General features: G+C 49.2%; 1 protein-coding gene across 4 annotated transcripts in view; it reads right to left on the bottom strand.

Moving 5' to 3' along the window:
- The window catches only part of LOC144770962 (uncharacterized), a 53,238-nt gene extending 33,639 nt beyond the window's left edge, over nt 1–19,599 (bottom strand). For 2 of the 4 annotated variants that reach the window (XM_078655818.1, XM_078655819.1), the window contains exons 1-2: nt 19,441–19,589; nt 11,122–11,248 (exon numbers count right to left, since the gene is read on the bottom strand). In XM_078655818.1, the coding sequence (XP_078511944.1) occupies nt 11,122–11,248; nt 19,441–19,464 (151 nt within the window). In that variant the 5' untranslated portion in view covers nt 19,465–19,589. Of the gene's footprint in view, nt 1–11,121; nt 11,249–19,440 lie in introns of all 4 variants that reach the window. The other 2 variants (XR_013599071.1, XM_078655820.1) reach the window with 2 other exon arrangements.
- Between the last annotated feature and the right edge of the window lie 3,651 nt (nt 19,600–23,250).

Genomic DNA, 23,250 nt, shown 5'->3' with positions numbered 1-23,250 from the left:
ACAGACTAATGTGAAACAAAAGGTCAATGAAGGGAATTTGTAGAAAACAATACATTAAATATAAAACATGTAAAGCCAAGAAAGTATTGGAATTCACAAGGTGAAGATGGAGAGATTTAACTCTGACGGCAGATCTATTGGACAGACACAGAGTGAACTTCACGCTAGTGATACTGGCAGAAAGTGAAGGTCTTGGAGATCCTTCCTTCTCAGAGAGCAACAAGACCCCCCTTGAACATTATCTTTCTGATGCGACCCCCTACCCAGCTGTGATACCCAGGAGGAGCTTCTACATGAGACCCTCTAGGAACATTATCCTTCTGATACGACCCCCGTCCCAGCTGTGATACCCAGCAGCAGGTTCTACATGAGACCCTCCAGGAACATTATCCTTCTGATACGACCCCCGTCCCAGCCGGGATACTTAGCAGCAGCTTTTAAATGACACCCGCCATAAACATTATCCTTCTGATGCGACCCTCGCCATAGCAGTGATACCTAGCAGCAACTTCTAGATGAGACCCGCCATGAACATTATCCTTCTGATGCGACCCCGCCCCAGCTGTGATACCTAGCAGCAGCTACGACATGAGACCCACCTTGAACATTATCCTTATGATGCGACCCTCGCCCCAGCTGTGATACCTAGCAGCAACTTCTACATGAGACCCGCCATGAACATTATCCTTCTGATGCGACCCCCACCCCAGCAGTGATACCTAGGAGCGTCTTCTACATGAGACACTCCTTGAACATTATCCTTCTGATGCGACCCCCGCCCCAGCTGTGATACCTAGCAGCAACTTCTACATGAGACCCGCCATGAACATTATCCTTCTGATGCCACCCCATCCCAGCTGTGATACCTAAGAGCGGCTTCTACACGAGACCCTCCTTGAACATTATCCTTCTGATGCGACCCTCGCCCCAGCAGTGATACCTAGCAGCAGCTACGACATGAGACCCACCTTGAACATTATCCTTATGATGCGACCCTCGCCCCAGCAGTGATACCTAGGAGCGGCTTCTACATGAGACACTCCTTGAACATTATCCTTCTGATGCGACCCTCGCCCCAGCAGTGATACGAAGCAGCAGCTTCTACATGAGACCCTCCATGAACATTATCCTTATGATGCGACCCCCGTCCCAGCTGTGATACGAAGCAGCAACTTCTACATGAGACCCGCCATGAACAATATCCTTATGATGCGACCCTCGCCCCAGCAGTGATACCTAGCAGCAGCTTCTACACAAGACCCTCCTTGAACATTAACCTTCTGATGCGACCCCCGCCCCAGCTGTGATACCCAGCAGCAGCTTCTACACATGAGACTCCTTGAACATTAACCTTCTGATGCAAACCCCCCTCCCAGCTGTGATACCTAGGAGCGGCTTCTACATGAGAACCTCCTTGAACATTATCCTTCTGATGCGAACCCCGCCCCAGCTGTGATACCTAGCAGCAGCTTCTACACAAGACCCTCCTTGAACATTATCCTTCTGATGCGACCCCGTCCCAGCTGTGATACCTAGCAGCAGCTTCTACATGAGACCCTCCATGAACATTATCCTTCTGATGCGACCCCCGTCCCAGCTGTGATACCTAGCAGCAGCTTCGACATGAGACACTCCTTGAACATTATCCTTCTGATGCGACCCCGTCCCAGCTGTGATACCTAGCAGCAGCTACGACATGAGACCCACCTTGAACATTATCCTTATGATGCGACCCTCGCCCCAGCAGTGATACCTAGGAGCGGCTTCTACATGAGACACTCCTTGAACATTATCCTTCTGATGCCACTTCAACCCAGCTGTGATACCTAGCAGCAACTTCTACATGAGACCCTCCATGAACATTATCCTTCTGATGCGACCCCCGTCCCAGCTGTGATACCTAGCAGCAGCTTCTACATGAGACCCTCCATGAACATTATCCTTCTGATGCCACCCCATCCCAGCTGTGATACCTAGGAGCGGCTTCTACATGAGACCCTCCTTGAATATTATCCTTCTGATGCGACCCCCGTCCCAGCTGTGATACCTAGGAGCAGCTTCTACATGAGACCCTCCTTGAACGTTACCCTTCTGATGCAACCCCCGCCCAAGCTGTGATACCTAGCAGCAGCTTCTACATGAGACCCTCCTTGAACATTATCTTTATGATGCGACCCCCGTCCCAGCTGATACCTAGCAGCAACTTCTGCACGAGACACTCCTTGAACATTACCCTTCTGATGCGACCCTCGCCCCAGCAGTGATACCTAGCAGCAGCTTCTACATGAGACCCTCCTTGAACATTATCCTTCTGATGCGACCCTCGTCCCAGCTGTGATACCTAGCAGCAGCTTCTACATGAGACCCTCCATGAACATTATCCTTCTGATGCGACCCCCGTCCCAGCTGTGATACCTAGCAGCAGCTTCTACATGAGACCCTCCATGAACATTATCCTTCTGATGCGACCCTCGCCATAGCAGTGATACCTAGCAGCAACTTCTACATGAGACCCGCCATGAACATTATCCTTATGATGCGACCCTTGCCCCAGCAGTGATACCTAGCAGCAGTTTCTACACAAGACCCTCCTTGAACATTATCCTTCTGATGCGACCCTCGTCCCAGCTGTGATACCTAGCAGCAGCTTCTACATGAGACCCTCCATGAACATTATCCTTCTGATGCGACCCCCGTCCCAGCTGTGATACCTAGCAGCAGCTACGACATGAGACCCTCCTTGAACATTACCCTTCTGATGCGACCCTCGCCCCAGCAGTGATACCTAGCAGCAGCTTCTACATGAGACCCTCCTTGAACATTATCCTTCTGATGAAACCACCCTCTCAGCTGTGATATCTAGCAGCAGCTTCGACATGTGACCCTCCATGAACATTACCCTTCTGATGCGACCCCCGTACAAGCTGTGATATCTAGCAGCAGCTTCGACATGAGACCCTCCTTGAACATTACCCTTCTGATGCAACCCTCGCCATAGCAGTGATACCTAGCAGCAACTTCTACATGAGACCCGCCATGAACATTATCCTTATGATGCGACCCTTGCCCCAGCAGTGATACCTAGCAGCAGCTTCTACACAAGACCCTCCTTGAACATTATCCTTCTGATGCGACCCTCGTCCCAGCTGTGATCCCTGCAAGAAGCTTCTACATGAGACCCTCCATGAACATTATCCTTCTGATGCGACCCCCGTCCCAGCTGTGATACCTAGCAGCAGCTACGACATGAGACCCACCTTGAACATTATCCTTATGATGCGACCCTCACCCCAGCAGTGATACCTAGGAGCGTCTTCTACATGAGACACTCCTTGAACATTATCCTTCTGATGCGACCCCCGTCCCAGCTGTGATACCTAGCAGCAGCTTCTACATGAGACCCTCCATGAACATTATCCTTCTGATGCCACCCCATCCCAGCTGTGATACCTAGGAGCGGCTTCTACATGAGACCCTCCTTGAATATTATCCTTCTGATGCGACCCCCGTCCCAGCTGTGATACCTAGGAGCAGCTTCTACATGAGACCCTCCTTGAACATTACCCTTCTGATGCAACCCCCGCCCTAGCTGTGATACCTAGCAGCAGCTTCTACATGAGACCCTCCTTGAACATTATCCTTGATGTGACCCCCGTCCCAGCTGTGATACCTAGCAGCAACTTCTGCACGAGACACTCCTTGAACATTACCCTTCTGATGCGACCCTCGCCCCAGCAGTGATACCTAGCAGCAGCTTCTACATGAGACCCTCCTTGAACATTATCCTTCTGATGAAACCACCCTCTCAGCTGTGATATCTAGCAGCAGCTTCGACGTGTAACCCTCCATGAACATTACCCTTCTGATGCGACCCCCGTCCCAGCTGTGATATCTAGCAGCAGCTTCGACATGAGACCCTCCTTGAACATTACCCTTCTGATGCGACCCTCGCCCCAGCAGTGATACCTAGCAGCAACTTCTACATGAGACCCTCCTTGAACATTACCCTTCTGATGCGACCCTCGCCCCAGCAGTGATACCTAGCAGCAACTTCTACATGAGACCCGCCATGAACATTATCCATCTGATGCGACCCCCGCCCCAGCTGTGATACCTAGCAGCAACTTCTACATTAGACCCGCCATGAACAATATCCTTTTGATGCGACCCTCGCCCCAGCAGTGATACCTAGCAGCAGCTTCTACACAAGACCCTCCTTGAACATTAACCTTCTGATGCGACCCCCGCCCCAGCTGTGATACCCAGCAGCAGCTTCTACACAAGACCCTCCTTGAACATTATCCTTCTGATGCAAACCCCCCTCCCAGTTGTGATACCTAGGAGCGGCTTCTACATGAGAACCTCCTTGAACATTATCCTTCTGATGCAACCCCCGCCCCAGCTGTGATACCTAGCAGCAGCTTCTACACAAGACCCTCCTTGAACATTATCCTTCTGATGCGACCCCCGCCCCAGCTGTGATACCTAGCAGCAGCTTCTACGCAAGACCCTCTTTGAACATTATCCTTCTGATGCGACCCCGTCCCAGCTGTGATACCTAGCAGCAGCTTTTACACAAGACCCTCCTTGAACATTATCCTTCTGATGCGACCCCTGTCCCAGCTGTGATACCTAGCAGCAGCTTCTACATGAGACCCTCCATGAACATTATCCTTCTGATGCGATCCCCGTCCCAGCAGTGATACCTAGCAGCAGCTACGACATGAGACCCACCTTGACCATTATCCTTATGATGCGACCCTCGCCCCAGCAGTGATACCTAGGAGCGGCTTCTACATGAGACACTCCTTGAACATTATCCTTCTGATGCCACTTCACCCCAGCTGTGATACGAAGCAGCAGCTTCTACATGAGACCCTCCATGAACATTATCCTTCTGATGCGATCCCCGTCCCAGCTGTGATACCTAGCAGCAGCTTCTACATGAGACCCTCCATGAACATTATCCTTCTGATGCGACCCCCGTCCCAGCTGTGATACCTAGCAGCAGCTTCTACATGAGACCCTCCATGAACATTATCCTTCTGATGCGACCCCCGTCCCAGCTGTGATACCTAGGAGCGGCTACGACATGAGACCCACCTTGAACATTATCCTTATGATGCGACCCTCACCCCAGCAGTGATACCTAGGAGCGTCTTCTACATGAGACACTCCTTGAACATTATCCTTCTGATGCGACCCCCGTCCCAGCTGTGATACCTAGCAGCAGCTTCTACATGAGACCCTCCATGAACATTATCCTTCTGATGTCACCCCATCCCAGCTGTGATACCTAGGAGCGGCTTCTACATGAGACCCTCCTTGAATATTATCCTTCTGATGCGACCCCCGTCCCAGCTGTGATACCTAGGAGCAGCTTCTACATGAGACCCTCCTTGAACATTACCCTTCTGATGCAACCCCCGCCCTAGCTGTGATACCTAGGAGCAGCTTCTACATGAGACCCTCCTTGAACATTACCCTTCTGATGCAACCCCCGCCCTAGCAGTGATACCTAGGAGCGTCTTCTACATGAGACACTCCTTGAACATTATCCTTCTGATGCGACCCCCGTCCCAGCTGTGATACCTAGCAGCAGCTTCTACATGAGACCCTCCATGAACATTATCCTTCTGATGTCACCCCATCCCAGCTGTGATACCTAGCAGCAACTTCTGCACGAGACACTCCTTGAACATTACCCTTCTGATGCGACCCTCGCCCCAGCAGTGATACCTAGCAGCAGCTTCTACATGAGACCCTCCTTGAACATTATCCTTCTGATGAAACCACACTCTCAGCTGTGATATCTAGCAGCAGCTTCGACATGTAACCCTCCATGAACATTACCCTTCTGATGCGACCCCCGTCCCAGCTGTGATATCTAGCAGCAGCTTCGACATGAGACCCTCCTTGAACATTACCCTTCTGATGCGACCCTCGCCCCAGCAGTGATACCTAGCAGCAACTTCTACATGAGACCCTCCTTGAACATTACCCTTCTGATGCGACCCTCGCCCCAGCAGTGATACCTAGCAGCAACTTCTACATGAGACCCGCCATGAACATTATCCATCTGATGCGACCCCCGCCCCAGCTGTGATACCAAGCAGCAACTTCTACATGAGACCCGCCATGAACAATATCCTTTTGATGCGACCCTCGCCCCAGCAGTGATACCTAGCAGCAGCTTCTACACAAGACCCTCCTTGAACATTAACCTTCTGATGCGACCCCAGCCCCAGCTGTGATACCCAGCAGCAGCTTCTACACAAGACCCTCCTTGAACATTATCCTTCTGATGCAAACCCCCCTCCCAGCTGTGATACCTAGGAGCGGCTTCTACATGAGAACCTCCTTGAACATTATCCTTCTGATGCGATCCCGTCCCAGCTGTGATACCTAGCAGCAGCTTCTACATGAGACGCTCCTTGAACATTATCCTTCTGATGCGACCCCCGTCCCAGCTGTGATACCTAGCAGCAGCTTCTACACAAGACCCTCCTTGAACATTATCCTTCTGATGCGACCCTGTCCCAGCTGTGATACCTAGCAGCAGCTTTTACACAAGACCCTCCTTGAACATTATCCTTCTGATGCGACCCCTGTCCCAGCTGTGATACCTAGCAGCAGCTTCTACATGAGACCCTCCATGAACATTATCCTTCTGATGCGATCCCCGTCCCAGCTGTGATACCTAGCAGCAGCTACGACATGAGACCCACCTTGAACATTATCCTTATGATGCGACCCTCGCCCCAGCAGTGATGCCTAGGAGCGGCTTCTACATGAGACACTCCTTGAACATTATCCTTCTGATGCCACTTCACCCCAGCTGTGATACCTAGCAGCAGCTTCTACATGAGACCCTCCATGAACATTATCCTTCTGATGCGACCCCCGTCCCAGCTGTGATACCTAGCAGCAGCTTCTACATGAGACCCTCCATGAACATTATCCTTCTGATGCGACCCCCGTCCCAGCTGTGATACCTAGCAGCAGCTTCTACATGAGACCTTCCATGAACATTATCCTTCTGATGCGACCCCCGTCCCAGCTGTGATACCTAGGAGCGGCTTCTACATGAGACCCTCCTTGAATATTATCCTTCTGATGCGACCCCCGTCCCAGCTGTGATACCTAGGAGCAGCTTCTACATGAGACCCTCCTTGAACATTACCCGTCTGATGCAACCCCCGCCCTAGCTGTGATACCTAGCAGCAGCTTCTACATGAGACCCTCCTTGAACTTTATCCTTATGATGCGACCCCCGTCCCAGCTGATACCTAGCAGCAACTTCTGCACGAGACACTCCTTGAACATTACCCTTCTGATGCGACCCTCGCCCCAGCAGTGATACCTAGCAGCAGCTTCTACATGAGACCCTCCTTGAACATTATCCTTCTGATGAAACCACCCTCTCAGCTGTGATATCTAGCAGCAGCTTCGACATGTGACCCTCCATGAACATTACCCTTCTGATGCGACCCCCGTCCAAGCTGTTGTATCTAGCAGCAGCTTCGACATGAGACCCTCCTTGAACATTACCCTTCTGATGCGACCCTCGCCATAGCAGTGATACCTAGCAGCAACTTCTACATGAGACCCGCCATGAACATTATCCTTATGATGCGACCCTCGCCCCAGCAGTGATACCTAGCAGCAGCTTCTACACAAGACCCTCCTTGAACATTATCCTTCTGATGCGACCCTCGCCCCAGCAGTGATACCTAGCAGCAACTTCTACATGAGACCCGCCATGAACATTATCCATCTGATGCGACCCCCGCCCCAGCTGTGATACCTAGCAGCAACTTCTACATGAGACCCGCCATGAACAATATCCTTATGATGCGACCCTCGCCCCAGCAGTGATACCTAGCAGCAGCTTCTACACAAGACCCTCCTTGAACATTAACCTTCTGATGGGACCCCCGCCCCAGCTGTGATACCCAGCAGCAGCTTCTACACAAGACCCTCCTTGAACATTATCCTTCTGATGCAAACCCCCCTCCCAGCTGTGATACCTAGGAGCGGCTTCTACATGAGAACCTCCTTGAACATTATCCTTCTGATGCGACCCCCGCCCCAGCTGTGATACCTAGCAGCAGCTTCTACACAAGACGCTCCTTGAACATTATCCTTCTGATGCGACCCCTGCCCCAGCTGTGATACCTAGCAGCAGCTTCTACACAAGACCCTCCTTGAACATTATCCTTCTGATGCGACCCCGTCCCAGCTGTGATACCTAGCAGCAGCTTCTACATGAGACCCTCCTTGACCATTATCCTTATGATGGGACCCTCGCCCCAGCAGTGATACGAAGCAGCAGCTTCTACATGAGACCCTCCATGAACATTATCCTTATGATGCGACCCCCGTCCCAGCTGTGATACGAAGCAGCAACTTCTACATGAGACCCGCCATGAACAATATCCTTCTGATGCCACCCCATCCCAGCTGTGATACCTAGGAGCGGCTTCTACATGAGACCCTCCTTGAACATTATCCTTATGATGCGACCCCGGTCCCAGCTGTGATACCTAGGAGCGGCTTCTACATGAGACCCTCCTTGAATATTATCCTTATGATGCGACCCCGGTCCCAGCTGTGATACCTAGGAGCGGCTTCTACATGAGACCCTCCTTGAACATTATCCTTCTGATGCCACTTCACCCCAGCTGTGATACCTAGCAGCAGCTTCTACACAAGACGCTCCTTGAACATTATCCTTCTGATGCGACCCCCGCCCCAGCTGTGATACCTAGCAGCAGCTTTTACACAAGACCCTCCTTGAACATTATCCTTCTGATGCGACCGCTGTCCCAGCTGTGATACCTAGCAGCAGCTTCTACATGAGACCCTCCATGAACATTATCCTTCTGATGCGATCCCCGTCCCAGCTGTGATACCTAGCAGCAGCTACGACATGAGACCCACCTTGAACATTATCCTTATGATGCAACCCTCGCCCCAGCAGTGATACCTAGGAGCGGCTTCTACATGAGACCCTCCATGAACATTATCCTTCTGATGCGATCCCCGTCCCAGCTGTGATACCTAGCAGCAGCTACGACATGAGACCCACCTTGAACATTATCCTTATGATGCGACCCTCGCCCCAGCAGTGATACCTAGGAGCGGCTTCTACACGAGACACTCCTTGAACATTATCCTTCTGATGCGACCCCCGTCCCAGCTGTGATACCTAGCAGCAACTTCTACATGAGACCCTCCATGAACATTATCCTTCTGATGCGACCCCCGTCCCAGCTGTGATACCTAGCAGCAGCTTCTACATGAGACCCTCCATGAACATTATCCTTCTGATGCGACCCCCGTCCCAGCTGTGATACCTAGTAGCAGCTTCTACATGAGACCCTCCATGAACATTATCCTTCTGATGCGACCCCCGTCCCAGCTGTGATACCTAGCAGCAGCTTCTACATGAGACCCGCCATGAACAATATCCTTATGATGCGACCCTCGCCCCAGCAGTGATACCTAGCAGCAGCTTCTACACAAGACCCTCCTTGAACATTAACCTTCTGATGCGACCCCCGCCCCAGCTGTGATACCCAGCAGCAGCTTCTACACAAGACCCTCCTTGAACATTATCCTTCTGATGCAAACCCCCTCCCAGCTGTGATACCTAGCAGCAGCTTCTACACAAGACCCTCCTTGAACATTAACCTTCTGATGCGACCCCCGCCCCAGCTGTGATACCCAGCAGCAGCTTCTACACAAGACCCTCCTTGAACATTAACCTTCTGATGCAAACCCCCCTCCCAGCTGTGATACCTAGGAGCGGCTTCTACATGAGAACCTCCTTGAACATTATCCTTCTGATGCGACCCCCGCCCCAGCTGTGATACCTAGCAGCAGCTTCTACACAAGACCCTCCTTGAACATTATCCTTCTGATGCGACCCCCGTCCCAGCTGTGATACCTAGCAGCAGCTACGACATGAGACCCACCTTGAACATTATCCTTATGATGCGACCCTCGCCCCAGCAGTGATACCTAGAAGCAGCTTCTACATGAGACCCTCCATGAACATTATCCTTCTGATGCGACCCCCATCCCAGCTATGATACCTAGGAGCGGCTTCTACATGAGACCCTCCTTGAACATTATCCTTCTGATGCCACCCCATCCCAGCTGTGATACCTAGGAGCGGCTTCTACATGAGACCCTCCATGAACATTATCCTTCTGATGCCACCCCATCCCAGCTGTGATACCTAGGAGCGGCTTCTACATGAGACCCTCCTTGAATATTATCCTTCTGATGTGACCCCGGTCCCAGCTGTGATACCCAGCAGCAGCTTCGACATGAGACCCTCCTTGAACATTATCCTTATGATGCGACCGCTGTCCCAGCTGTGATACCTAGGAGCGGCTTCTACATGAGACCCTCCTTGAATATTATCCTTCTGATGTGACCCCGGTCCCAGCTGTGATACCCAGCAGCAGCTTCGACATGAGACCCTCCTTGAACATTATCCTTATGATGCGACCCCCGTTCCCAGCTGTGATACATAGCAGCAGCTTCTACATGAGACCTTCCATGAACATTATCCTTCTGATGCGACCCCCGCCCCAGCTGTGATACCTAGGAGCGGCTACGACATGAGACCCACCTTGAACATTATCCTTATGATGCGACCCTCCCCCCAGCTGATACCTAGCAGCAACTTCTGCACGAGACACTCCTTGAACATTATCCTTCTGATGCGACCCCCGCCCCAGCTGTGATACCTAGCAGCAGCTTCTACACAAGAGACTCCTTGAACATTATCCTTCTGATGCGACCCCCCTCCCAGCTGTGATACCTAGCAGCAGCTTCGACATGAGACCCTCCATGAACATTATCCTTCTGATGCAACCCCCCTCCCAGCTGTGATACCTAGCAGCAGCTTCGACATGAGACCCTCCTTGAGCATTATCCTTCTGATGCGACCCTCGCCATAGCAGTGATACCTAGCAGCAACTTCTACATGAGACCCTCCGTTCTCTAACCCAGCAACTAAGAACTTGCGTTACAAATCTGAAATAACAAGCGAGTCTGGTCACAGACTCTAATTCCACTTGCAAAAGACTGGCTTCATAACATTACCCAGAGCAATCAAGGCCTGGTGAATTTCCTTCATCACGTTTCGGTACAATTCTCTCTGCCATTCCTGTAGAAGTTTCCACTCCTCTTTCGAGAAACAGGCAAAGGAGTCTTGGATGGTGATCTGCACCTGCAACAGACAAGTTCACATTACACTGAGCCGTTCAAGACAGTGACATACAGCATACAACTAGCAGAAGTAAACACTGCCTCCGCTCACCCCCTCTCTTTTATTTCCAATAAACAGAAATCTGTAGAGGATGGTAATAAATAAGGCTTGTTATTGAAGCAGAAGGGGAAGGAAAGACCCTCAAACACTGTCCCTGGAACTGTCCTGCTCGTGTCAGCTCTGAAAGCCACAGGAGCCGGGGGGCAGTCATCAGTGCATAAGACTCACAAACACAGTCCCTGTAACTTCCCTGCTCGTCTCAGCTCTGAAAGCCAGGGGAAGTCGTCAGTGCATAAGACTCTCAAACACTGTCCCTGCAGCTGCCCTGCTATTCTCAGCTCTGAAAGCTATAGGAGCTAGGGGCAGTTGTCAGTGCATTTAAACTTGAAGGATTTTTTTTTTACCATCAAGTGAAAAGCAACATAAGTAGAGTATTCAATTAAATTAAATTCAAAATCTTTATTTGGATACAAACATATCCGTAAAAGCACAGGTCAAACAGAAGCATAATTGTACACAGATCAACAATCAGGTAAAATCAACTACACCTTGCTGGAAACCTCAATTTCCGCCTCGACAACCAACTAGACCCTAACACCACATCGCTCCTGGTCAACCTCCACAACATAGGACTCCGCCAGATTGAGACCGAACCTACTCACTTAGCAGGACACACCCTCGACCCCATCTTCACAACAGGAAAATCTATCACTTTCAGCCACACCAGCGAACTCCCGTGGACAGACCATTGATGCATCCACTTCACCTTCAAAACACCCACCATCCACAGAACCCAGCACCTGCTCCCACGAAGAAACCGGACCAAAATCACTGACAACCTACTCACCTCCTCACTCGGCAACTCCACCCCAACCATTGCGGAAGACGACGACCCCAGCACCGCAGCCCGAACTCTGCACAGATGGATCTCCAACAGCGCCAACACCATAGCCCCCCTCAAGAATAACAACACACATGCCAAGAAAGCCAGATGGTTTACCACCGAACTTCGAGAGTTCAGACGCACATGCCGCTGCCTCGAAATGGCCTGGAGGAACTCCAAATCTACAGAAGCCCAAAACAATTTCAGAGCTGCCACCAACACACGCCACCAACTCATCAAAAATATGAGAAAAACAGCGATCAAAAACAGAATCTCCACACAAGCGCACAACAGTAAGAACTCTTCAGCATCCTCAAGGAGTTCATCCAAACCACCAGCGAGTCTACAGACATCCCTCCCTCACAAGACCTCTGCGACAAACTCAGCACCTTCTTCCACCACAAAATCAAGAACATCTACAACTTTGACAAAGACAACCAACACACTGAACCATCACCAACCACCCCCAACTCCCTGAAGCCAATGATCGACAGCTGGACAGCCCTCACCATCGAAGACACACTGAAGACGATGAAGTCAATCCACTCTGGGGCCTGCCCCCACCACATCTTCAACAGAGCAGCCGACATCATTGCACCTATGCTTCGCCACACAATCAACGGCTCCCTAGCGAACACCTCCTTCCGAGACGACTGGAAGCGTGCCAAGATCAACCCACTCCTGGAGAAGCCCTCAGCGGACCCCTCCAACCTCAAAAACTACAGATCCATCTCCCTGCTCCCGTTCCCAGCGAAAGGCATCAAGAAAGCCATCAACAACCAACTTGCCACCTTCGTCGAAGAGCACAACATCCTCGACTCCTCCCAATCCAGCTTCAGAAAAAACCACAGCACAGAAACCACCCTCTTCGCCGCAACAGACGACATCCGCTCCATCCTGGACAGAGGAGAGACAGTAGCCCTCATCCTACTCGACCTCTCAGCGGCCTTCGACACAGGCTCTCACTGCACCCTAACTTCCAGACTTCACGACGCAGAGATCCGGGGCAAGGCCCTAGAATGGATCCACTCCTACCTCTCCAGCAGAACCTCGGGCCCGACTCCCTCCTTTCCTCTCAGACCCTACACCAACCACCTGCGGAGTCCCCCAGGGATCATTCCTCAGCCCCAATCTGTTCAACATATACAATTCAACTGGACTAATAGTTAAACCCCCCTGTCCTTTAATTTGGTCTGATCATTTTTTTATTCCATTCGACGTTGCACTGAAATACAAAGCCTCGGTAAATAGGACAAAGAATAGAAGGCCTGATAAAAATCACAAACCTAACTGGAAGAAACTCTCCAGTAGACCTGATCTCGTAGACATGTTAAAAGAAAGCATTCCCGTTCTTACGGGTGACACTTCTACTGATAACCAAAAATTCTGCAATTGGATAACAACCACTGGCGCCTTATTAGGTTCTACCGGCAAAAATACTTCCGGCGTCACCAAGAGCAAAATTAATGCTCCGTGGTTCTCGCCAGACCTGAAATTAAAACTAGGGGAGGTGAGAACAGTGGAACGAAGGTGGCGCAGGAACTACGATGCTGATGCCCGTAATGTCTATAAATCAGTTAGAAGGCAATATCATGCAGGGATCAAGCTAGCCAAAAAGACCCACTATCTACAGGCCATATCCATCGCAGGCACTGGGCAAAAGGAAATTTTCAAAATAGTAAATGATTATATCAATCCTCCAGCTTTATTGCAGGAGATTCCTCCGTCTCAGGACTTCTGCAATGCGATTGCAGACTATTTTGAACAGAAGATCTCGGATATCGTGAAGACTTTTCCTCCGGTATCCTCCAATCCAGGGAATTTAGAACAGACAGAGGCGGAGAAGTTACCTACTAGGTCCCCCCGTTTGGACTCATTTGATCTTGTCCCCCTTGATGATACCCTTAAGGCCATTTTGGCCAGTAAATCTGGATCTCCTTTCGATCCCTGCCCACCTTCAGTTCTGCAGACACTAGTAGAGGTGGTTAACCCTACTATTAACAACATCATAAACTCATCATTAGCCACGGCAGAAATTCCCAATGAATGGAAGCTTGCTGCAGTCAAGCCCCTCCAGAAAAAGGCCCTATCGGATGTGACTACCCTTTCCAACCTGCGCCCCATTTCCCTGCTCCCATTGGTATTCAAACTGGCCGAAAAATTTGTAAATATCCAACTTACAAATTTCCTAGAGGAGAACAACATCTTGCACCCTAACCAGTCAGGGTTTCGGTCGAAACATTCTACCGAGTCGGCCCTGCTGTTTACAGCAGAGACCCTCCGAACTGCCATGGACCAGGGAAAGAAGGCTGTCCTGATTTTACTCGACCTGTCGGCAGCCTTCGATACGGTCTCACACACCATCTTAGTGGACCGGATGGTTAATGCAGGAATAGGAGGGGTAACTCTGGCCTGGCTCAGAAACTTTCTCCATAATAGACGCCAAGTCACAGTCCTGGGCCAATTTCAATCAGAAGCTAAAGTCATCAGCTCTGGGGTCCCTCAGGGCTCTAGTTTAAGCCCCATACTTTTCAACTTGTACATGGTGCCCCTGGTTGAGCTAATTACGTCATTCCAGATTAGCACAATATCATATGCTGATGACACGCAGCTCATTCTGGTGTTGGATAATGAACTGCCTGGTGCAGAGGAAAACCTGAAAAAATGCTTAACAGCTACGTTTGAGTGGATGACTAACAATCACCTCAAATGTAATTCCGGCAAGACGGAAATCTTGCCGTTTGGAAATGAAAATCTGTTTTCCCCGAAACACTGGTGGCCTGATGATGCTGAAGCCCCCCCCAGTACCATCTCGTCTTCCCGAAACTTGGGCATTAAATTTGACGACCAATTGTCCTTCAAACAACAAGCAGTGGCCGTAGCTGCCATGTGTTTTCACCTAATTAAATCTTTGAGGAAATTTTTTGATCTTCTTCCTCTGCCAGCTAGGAAAACGGTAGCAGTTGCGTTAATAATTTCGAGGATGGACTACTGTAACAGCTTATATGCTGGAGTTAATAAGTCCATACTCCATAAGCTACAGATGGTCCAGCACGCAACTGCCCGCTTGCTACTACGGTGGCCGCGTAAGTCATCTGCTTCGGCCGCACTTAGTGCACTTCATTGGCTACCAATTGGCAAGAGGATCTTATTTAAGATCCTTTTGATCACATTTAGAGCCGTCCAACAGCAGGGACCGAAATATTTGTCCAGTGGCTTCAAGCGGTATCACCCCACCCGATGTTTGAGGTCTGCTAGCCAAAATCTGTTAATAGTCCCCAGATTCAGGCTGTCAACTAAAGGAGGGAAATCTTTGTTTGCCCTGGGAGCTAAGGCCTGGAACAAGCTCCCGCTGCACCTTCGATCACTGTCCCATGAAAGTCACTTCAGGAAATCCCTGAAAATTGGGTGTTCTCCCTCACTGACGCTGCGTGCAGGGCACTAGTGTAATGTACGCGTTCACCGAATGGCTTTTTTCCTAGAACCTATTTTCATCTGGGTTGGCAGAGCGCCAAGATACTCCTTGGAGTGGTAGGAGCGCTATATAAGTGTCCATTACATTACATTACATGGCTCGGATCGACTCAAACTTCCGAAACCACGGACTCAACATTGTTTCATACGCTGACGACACCCAACTTATCCTCTCCCTATCCAACGAACCCAACGCAGTCAAACACAACTTTCAAGAAGGCATGGAAGCTGTCGTCAAATGGTTGAAAAGCAGCTGCCTACAACTCAACTCAGACAAAACAGAAGTAGTCATCATAGGCTTACACCCCGACGCCTGGAACGACACCTGGTGACCCCTAGCCCTCAGAAGCCCGCCCACCCCCACGGACCACGCACGCAAGCTCAGACTCCTCCTGGATTCCGAACTAAAAATGGACCACCAGATCAACTCCGTTGCATCCTCCTGCTTCCACACCCTCCGCCTCCTACGCAAGACCTTCAAATGGATCTCCCTCAAACACAGAAACCCCATCACCCACACCCTCCTCACCAGCAGACTTGAGTACGGCAACGCACTCTGTGCTGGAATAAACAAAAACCTCACCCACAAGCTACAAAACATCCAGAACGCCGCCAAGACTTGTCCTCAACCTGCCAAAACACTGCCACATCTACCAGCACCTGCGCACACTCCACTGGCTCCCCATCAAGGCTAGAATCACCTTCAAGATTCTCACCCATGCACACAAAGCCCTCCACAACACCGGAGCAGCATACCTGAACAGCCGACTCGAATTCCACGCACTCCAAAGGACCCTACGGTCAGCTCAGCTCTACAACCCCTATAACTAATGAACTGGCCACTAACTTTGGGCTCCTGGGTAAAGCGCTGGATGCCTCAACAAGGGTAGTAAGCACTATATAAATACAACTTAAACCAGTTAAACATAGCATCACATGGATATTATTATGTCGAGCGTAGCAGAGTGAAAAGTAGTTGCACAGAAGGAAATGCTTCCCACAAATCAAGGTACCACTCCCCCAACCACCCTCAATTTTGAGGCACATTGACAAATATGCTTGCAATTCCCAGAAGTGAATAACTATGACTGGAGACTGATACAAAACACACGTAGGAGTGACACAGAGCACTGGTCATGACAGAGGTTAGGTGGGCTTTCTTTCTGTTATATCCCTCTGTTCTGTTACCTTTCACTTCATTCGTTTCTCTCTTGTTCATAATCTTGGATTGACTGTTCTTCTATTTGTGGACTCATTACCTGTTTTATGGTTTACGTCCACCGCCCTGAACGACAACCTCACCAACCTTGGCCTCCGACAACTCGTCACCAAGCTCACCCACGCCGCCGGCCACTCGCTCGACCCAGTTTTCTCCACAAGCACCCATGTCGCCTTCAACCACACCACCGAACTCCCTTGGACCAACCACCGATACATCCACTTCACCTTCAAGAAATCAATCATGCATCACCGCAACCAACAGCTGCCTCGCCGCTGCTGGACCAAAGTCACCAAAGACCAGCTGGCTTCCACCCTCGCCCAGAACACACCCACCGACACAGATGCTGCTGCCTGAAACTTCAGGCAGTGGATCGACGAATGCGCCAAACCCTCGCCCCGATCAAGAAACCCTTCATCAACAAAACCAGCAAGAAAGCCGCCTGGTTCACCGAAGTACTCCAGTCCTCCAAACGATCATGCTGGTAACAGGAAAAGAAATGGCTCCACGACCCCACACCGGACAGCCACGCAGCCCACAAGGACGCCATCCGCAGACATCACCATCTCATCAGAACAACCAAGAGATCATCCTTCAAAGCCCGACTGGACAACAATGCACACGACAGCAAAGAACTTTTCAACATAGTGAAGGAACTCTCCAACCCCAGCGCCAACACCAACGACATCCCACCCTCGCAAGATTTGTGCGACTCACTGGCCACCTTCTTCCATCGCAAGATTGCCAACATCCACAACAGCTTCAACTCCCCATCTGCCCCGACCACAACAGACCCCACCCCGAACGCCACCTGTACCAACCAGCTGACCTCTTGGTCCCTCGTCAACGACGAAGAGACACGCAAAGCCATGAACTTCATCCACTCAGGATCCCCATCAGACCCCTGCCCACACCACGTTTTCAACAAAGCTGACGCAGCCATCGCACCCCAACTGCGTAAGGTCATCATCTCCTTTGACACCTACGAGATTCCCGGAAAGCTGGAAGCACGCCGAAATCAATGTTCTCCTCAAGAAGCCCAAGGCGGACCCCAAAGACCACAAGAACTTCAAGCCTATCTCCCTGCTCCCCTTCCCGGCGAAGGTCATTGAGAAAATCGTCAACATGGAGCTGACTTGCTACCGCGAGGACAACATCCTAGACCCATCCCAGTCCGGATTCAGAAGCAAACCACAGCACCGAGACAGCCCTCATCGCCGCCACAGACGACATCAGGCGCCAACTAGACAACGGCGAAACATCAGCCCTCATCCTCCTGGACCCGTCAGCCGCCTTCGACACGGTCTGCCATTGCACTCTAAAGACACGCCTCCTAGAAGCCGGAATCCAAGAGAAGGCCCTTGACTGGACCACGTCCTTCCTCTCCGGCAGAATCCAGAGCGTCCGCCTCTCACCCTTCCGATCCGAAGCCACCGACATCATCTGCGGCGTACCCCATGGCTCATCCATCAGCCTGACGCTGTTCAACATCTACATTTCCCCCCTCGCACAAGTAGCCCGCTGTCGCGTCCTCAACATCATCTCCTACGCCGACGACACCCAGCTCATCCTCTCCCTTACCAAGGACCCACGCACCGTCAAAACCAACCTCTACGAGGGAATAAAGGCTGTTGCCGACTGGATGAAGATCAGCCGTCTGAAGCTGAACTCGGACAATACGGAGGTCCTCATCCTTGGCTCCAACCCTTCAGCCTGGGACGACTCCTGGTGGCCGACCACACTTGGAACAGCACCAACACCCAGCGACCACGCACGCAACCTGGGAATCATCCTCGACTCAACGCTGTCAATGACCAAGCAAGTCAACGCCGTCCCCTCCTCCTGCTTCAACACTCTCCGCATGCTCCGCAAGATCTACAGATGGATCCCGACAGATACAATAAAGACAGTCACCCAGGCCCTCGTCAGTAGCAGACTCGACTACAGAAATGACTGCAACGCATCCAGAACGCCTCGGCACGACTGATCCACGATGTACCACGCCACGGCCACATCACCCCCCACTTGCAAAACCTGCAGTGGCTCCCCGTCAACAAGAGGATATCCTTCAAGCTCCTCACCCACGCACACAAGGCCCTCCACAAGACCGGCCCAGCGTACCTCAAGACGGCTCTCCTTCTACATCCCCAGCCGCCAGCTACGCTCCGCCGACCTCTCACTCGCCACCGTCCCGCGCTTCTGAAGAACGACCACCGGCGGGAGATCCTTCTCCCACCTCGCCGCCAAGACATGGAACACCCTCCCACTGAGCCTACGACAGACCCAAGACCTGCTGACCCTCAGGAGGATACTCAAGGCCCGGCTCTTCGACCAGTAGCGCCCCCCCAGCGCCTTGAGACCCTCGCGGGTATGCAGTGCGCTTTACAAATGATTGATTGATTGATTGATTGAGGGGCAGCTCGCACACCTCTACATTGCTTCAGCTTCGCCTGTTTTGTGCTGTTTTTGGTCGTTTCACTGACACCACATCCAGTTGTGTTCCTGATGTCACAGGTCGAGTGACGTCACTTCCTGTGAGGTCATCGAGCACCCCAGAGCCCCACCCCCCCAGCTCACCTCGTCGAGCTGCGGCGTCGGCATCTCTGAGTCGGCCCCGAGGGCGTGGCTTCGCTGGGCTCCGAGGCCTGGTCTGGGCCGCGCTGACCCCGAGCGGAGAGGGACGAGGTCCGGAGGATCCACCGGCGAAAACCTCTCGGTGCAAGAGGCCCGAGGGACTACTGCGCATGCGCACACTGGAGCCTTCCGTTCTACTGCGCATGCGCACACGTCTGACACGCTTGACCCGCGTACTACTGCGCATGCGCACACATCCGACACTATTACCGGCGATCCACTGCGCATGACCCGCAGCTCGGCGAACTAACGCGCATCCGTAGAACACAGGACACTAGTTCCAATGCTTTCTTACTCATTAACCCTTAGTCTGCTATATGTCCAAAACGTTGCTACACGTGCCCGGATTCTACTGCACATGCTCACAGCACACGCTACTCATCAAACCCCTCCTCGTACTCCGCATGTACGGCGGACGCTTACTTTCCAATGCGCATGCTCAGAACAAGTAAATTAGTCTCTGGGCGTCTCGAACATACTGCGCATGCGCAGACCCGCGGTTCGAAAATCTTATGTACAGAGCAGAGCTGGCCCTGAAGCATCAAAGCACTTTACAAAAGAACCAAAAACATAACAATCACAGCGTGGATAACAAAGATAAGCATAGGTAACAAAGATAAGCATGGGTAACAAAGATAAGCATGGGTAACAAAAGAATGGGTAACAAAGATAAGCATAGGTAACAAAGATAAGCATGGGTAACAAAGATAAGCATAGGTAACAAAGATAAGCATGGGTAACAAAGATAAGCATGGGTAACAAAAGAATGGGTAACAAAGATAAGCATAGGTAACAAAGATAAGCATGGGTAACAAAGATAAGCATAGGTAACAAAGATAAGCATGGGTAACAAAGATAAGCATAGGTAACAAAGATAAGCATGGATAACAGATAAGCATGGATAACAAAGATAAGCATGGGTAACAAAGATAAGCATAGGTAACAAAGATAAGCATGGATAACAAAGATAAGCATGGATAACAGATAAGCATGGATAACAAAGATAAGCATGGATAACAAAGATAAGCATAGGTAACAAAGATAAGCATGGATAACAGATAAGCATGGATAACAAAGATAAGCATGGATAACAAAGATAAGCATAGGTAACAAAGATAAGCATGGATAACAAAGATAAGCATGGATAACAAAGATAAGCATGGATAACAAAGATAAGCATGGGTAACAAAGATAAGCATGGGTAACAAAAGAATGGGTAACAAAGATAAGCATAGGTAACAAAGATAAGCATGGGTAACAAAGATAAGCATAGGTAACAAAGATAAGCATGGGTAACAAAGATAAGCATGGGTAACAAAAGAATGGGTAACAAAGATAAGCATAGGTAACAAAGATAAGCATGGGTAACAAAGATAAGCATAGGTAACATAGATAAGCATGGGTAACAAAGATAAGCATAGGTAACAAAGATAAGCATGAATAACAGATAAGCATGGATAACAAAGATAAGCATGGGTAACAAAGATAAGCATAGGTAACAAAGATAAGCATGGATAACAAAGATAAGCATGGATAACAGATAAGCATGGATAACAAAGATAAGCATGGATAACAAAGATAAGCATAGGTAACAAAGATAAGCATGGATAACAGATAAGCATGGATAACAAAGATAAGCATGGATAACAAAGATAAGCATAGGTAACAAAGATAAGCATGGATAACAAAGATAAGCATGGATAACAAAGATAAGCATGGATAACAAAGATAAGCATGGGTAACAAAGATAAGCATGGGTAACAAAGATAAAAATGGGTAACAAGAATGAGTAACAAAGATAAGCATGGCTAACAAAGATAAGAATGGGTAACAAAAGAATGGGTAACAAAGATAAGCATAGGTAACAAAGATAAGCATGGGTAACAAAGATAAGCATAGGTAACATAGATAAGCATGGGTAACAAAGATAAGCATAGGTAACAAAGATAAGCATGAATAACAGATAAGCATGGATAACAAAGATAAGCATGGGTAACAAAGATAAGCATAGGTAACAAAGATAAGCATGGATAACAAAGATAAGCATGGATAACAGATAAGCATGGATAACAAAGATAAGCATGGATAACAAAGATAAGCATAGGTAACAAAGATAAGCATGGATAACAGATAAGCATGGATAACAAAGATAAGCATGGATAACAAAGATAAGCATAGGTAACAAAGATAAGCATGGATAACAAAGATAAGCATGGATAACAAAGATAAGCATGGATAACAAAGATAAGCATGGGTAACAAAGATAAGCATGGGTAACAAAGATAAAAATGGGTAACAAGAATGAGTAACAAAGATAAGCATGGCTAACAAAGATAAGAATGGGTAACAAAAGAATGAGTAACAAAGATAAGCATGGGTAACAAAGATAAGAATGGGAAACAAAAGAATGAGTAACAAAGATAAGCATGGGTAACAAAGATAAGAATGGGTAACAAAAGAATGAGTAACAATTTAGTGGCTATTGATGCCACCAAATATGATCCTGCTCGCAAGGTTGCCATTCTCTATGGCTGCCTAGGTGTTGCAGCTCAACAAGTTTTTGAGAACCTCCCAGTGATTCCTTCTCCTGACTCGGTGACAATTGGAATGCTTACCAAGAAGCTCTTGCACGTCTCAACAAGCAATATGACGATGAACCCAGCATTGTTCTGGAACATCACAATTTTTTCAAACGTAAACAAAATGTAGATGAGAGCGTGGAAGACTACTATGCCCAACTCAGAATTTTAGCTTCTACTTGTGAATTTTGTGCGAGCACAGACGCTTCTATCAGAGATCAATTCATTTTTGCCTGTTTTAAAAAAAAAATACAAGAACGCTTGCTAAGTTGTAAAAATCCTACTCTGTCTGAAACAATAGATATTGCCAAAGGCATTGAACGTGCAACCAATTCGGCAAAAAATTTTCAAGAAAGCATTTCTAAAACCTGTATTCACATGATTGACCAAGGTTCTCATTCTTCTTCTACCACCTGCTCTGTGGACCTTGTTAATAATTCCTTCTGACAATCAGTTAAGAAACCCATCGTTTGCTATAGGTGCGGCTCAAGGAGTCATCTTGGTAATTATCCTAATTGTCCCGCATCTGGAAAAAAATGTTCATCGTGTACAAAAATTGGACACTTTCCATCCGTTTGCAGGGGTCGTAAAAAAATTCACTAGAGTTAACAACATAGAATTTAACGAGAATTTAGAATCCTGTCCAACCAGACTTAACGATGTCTTATTGTCAATTGAATGTGATTCCATTGAATTGTCCAAAATTAAGGGTCCTTGGTGTGAGCTAATTGTTGGTACGATTTCACTTCAAGTCAAAGCTGACTCAGGTTCACCTATCACCATTTTATCAGATCTTACATTCTATGCAAATTGGGGTAAAAGTGTTGTTCTTTGCAAATCTGACGTCAATCCTAAAGCATTTGGTGAGAAAGATATAGACATGTTAGGCTACTTTCACTCCGATATTGCATGTCTTGGCAGATACACCTTCACGAAAGTCTATGTTGCTCTTAAAGGCAGAAATATTTTAGGTTGATTGGATCAAGCCAGGATGGGTTTAATTCTCAAACCTGTTTCTGATCAACCCATTGCTTTAGGTGATATCCCACATGCTTATTACACTAGTTATGAGACTGGAAACTTCAATGTTGCAGAGTTATCGTTACCTAATCATAAAGTTGATAATCTACTCAATTTATTTCCAAATGTCTTCAAGAATAAGGGGGGCACGGTG

This window comes from Lissotriton helveticus, chromosome 7 (genome assembly GCF_964261635.1).
Source record: "Lissotriton helveticus chromosome 7, aLisHel1.1, whole genome shotgun sequence".
NCBI classification, from domain to species: domain Eukaryota; kingdom Metazoa; phylum Chordata; class Amphibia; order Caudata; family Salamandridae; genus Lissotriton; species Lissotriton helveticus.
This window is presented reverse-complemented; position numbering and strand designations above follow the sequence as displayed.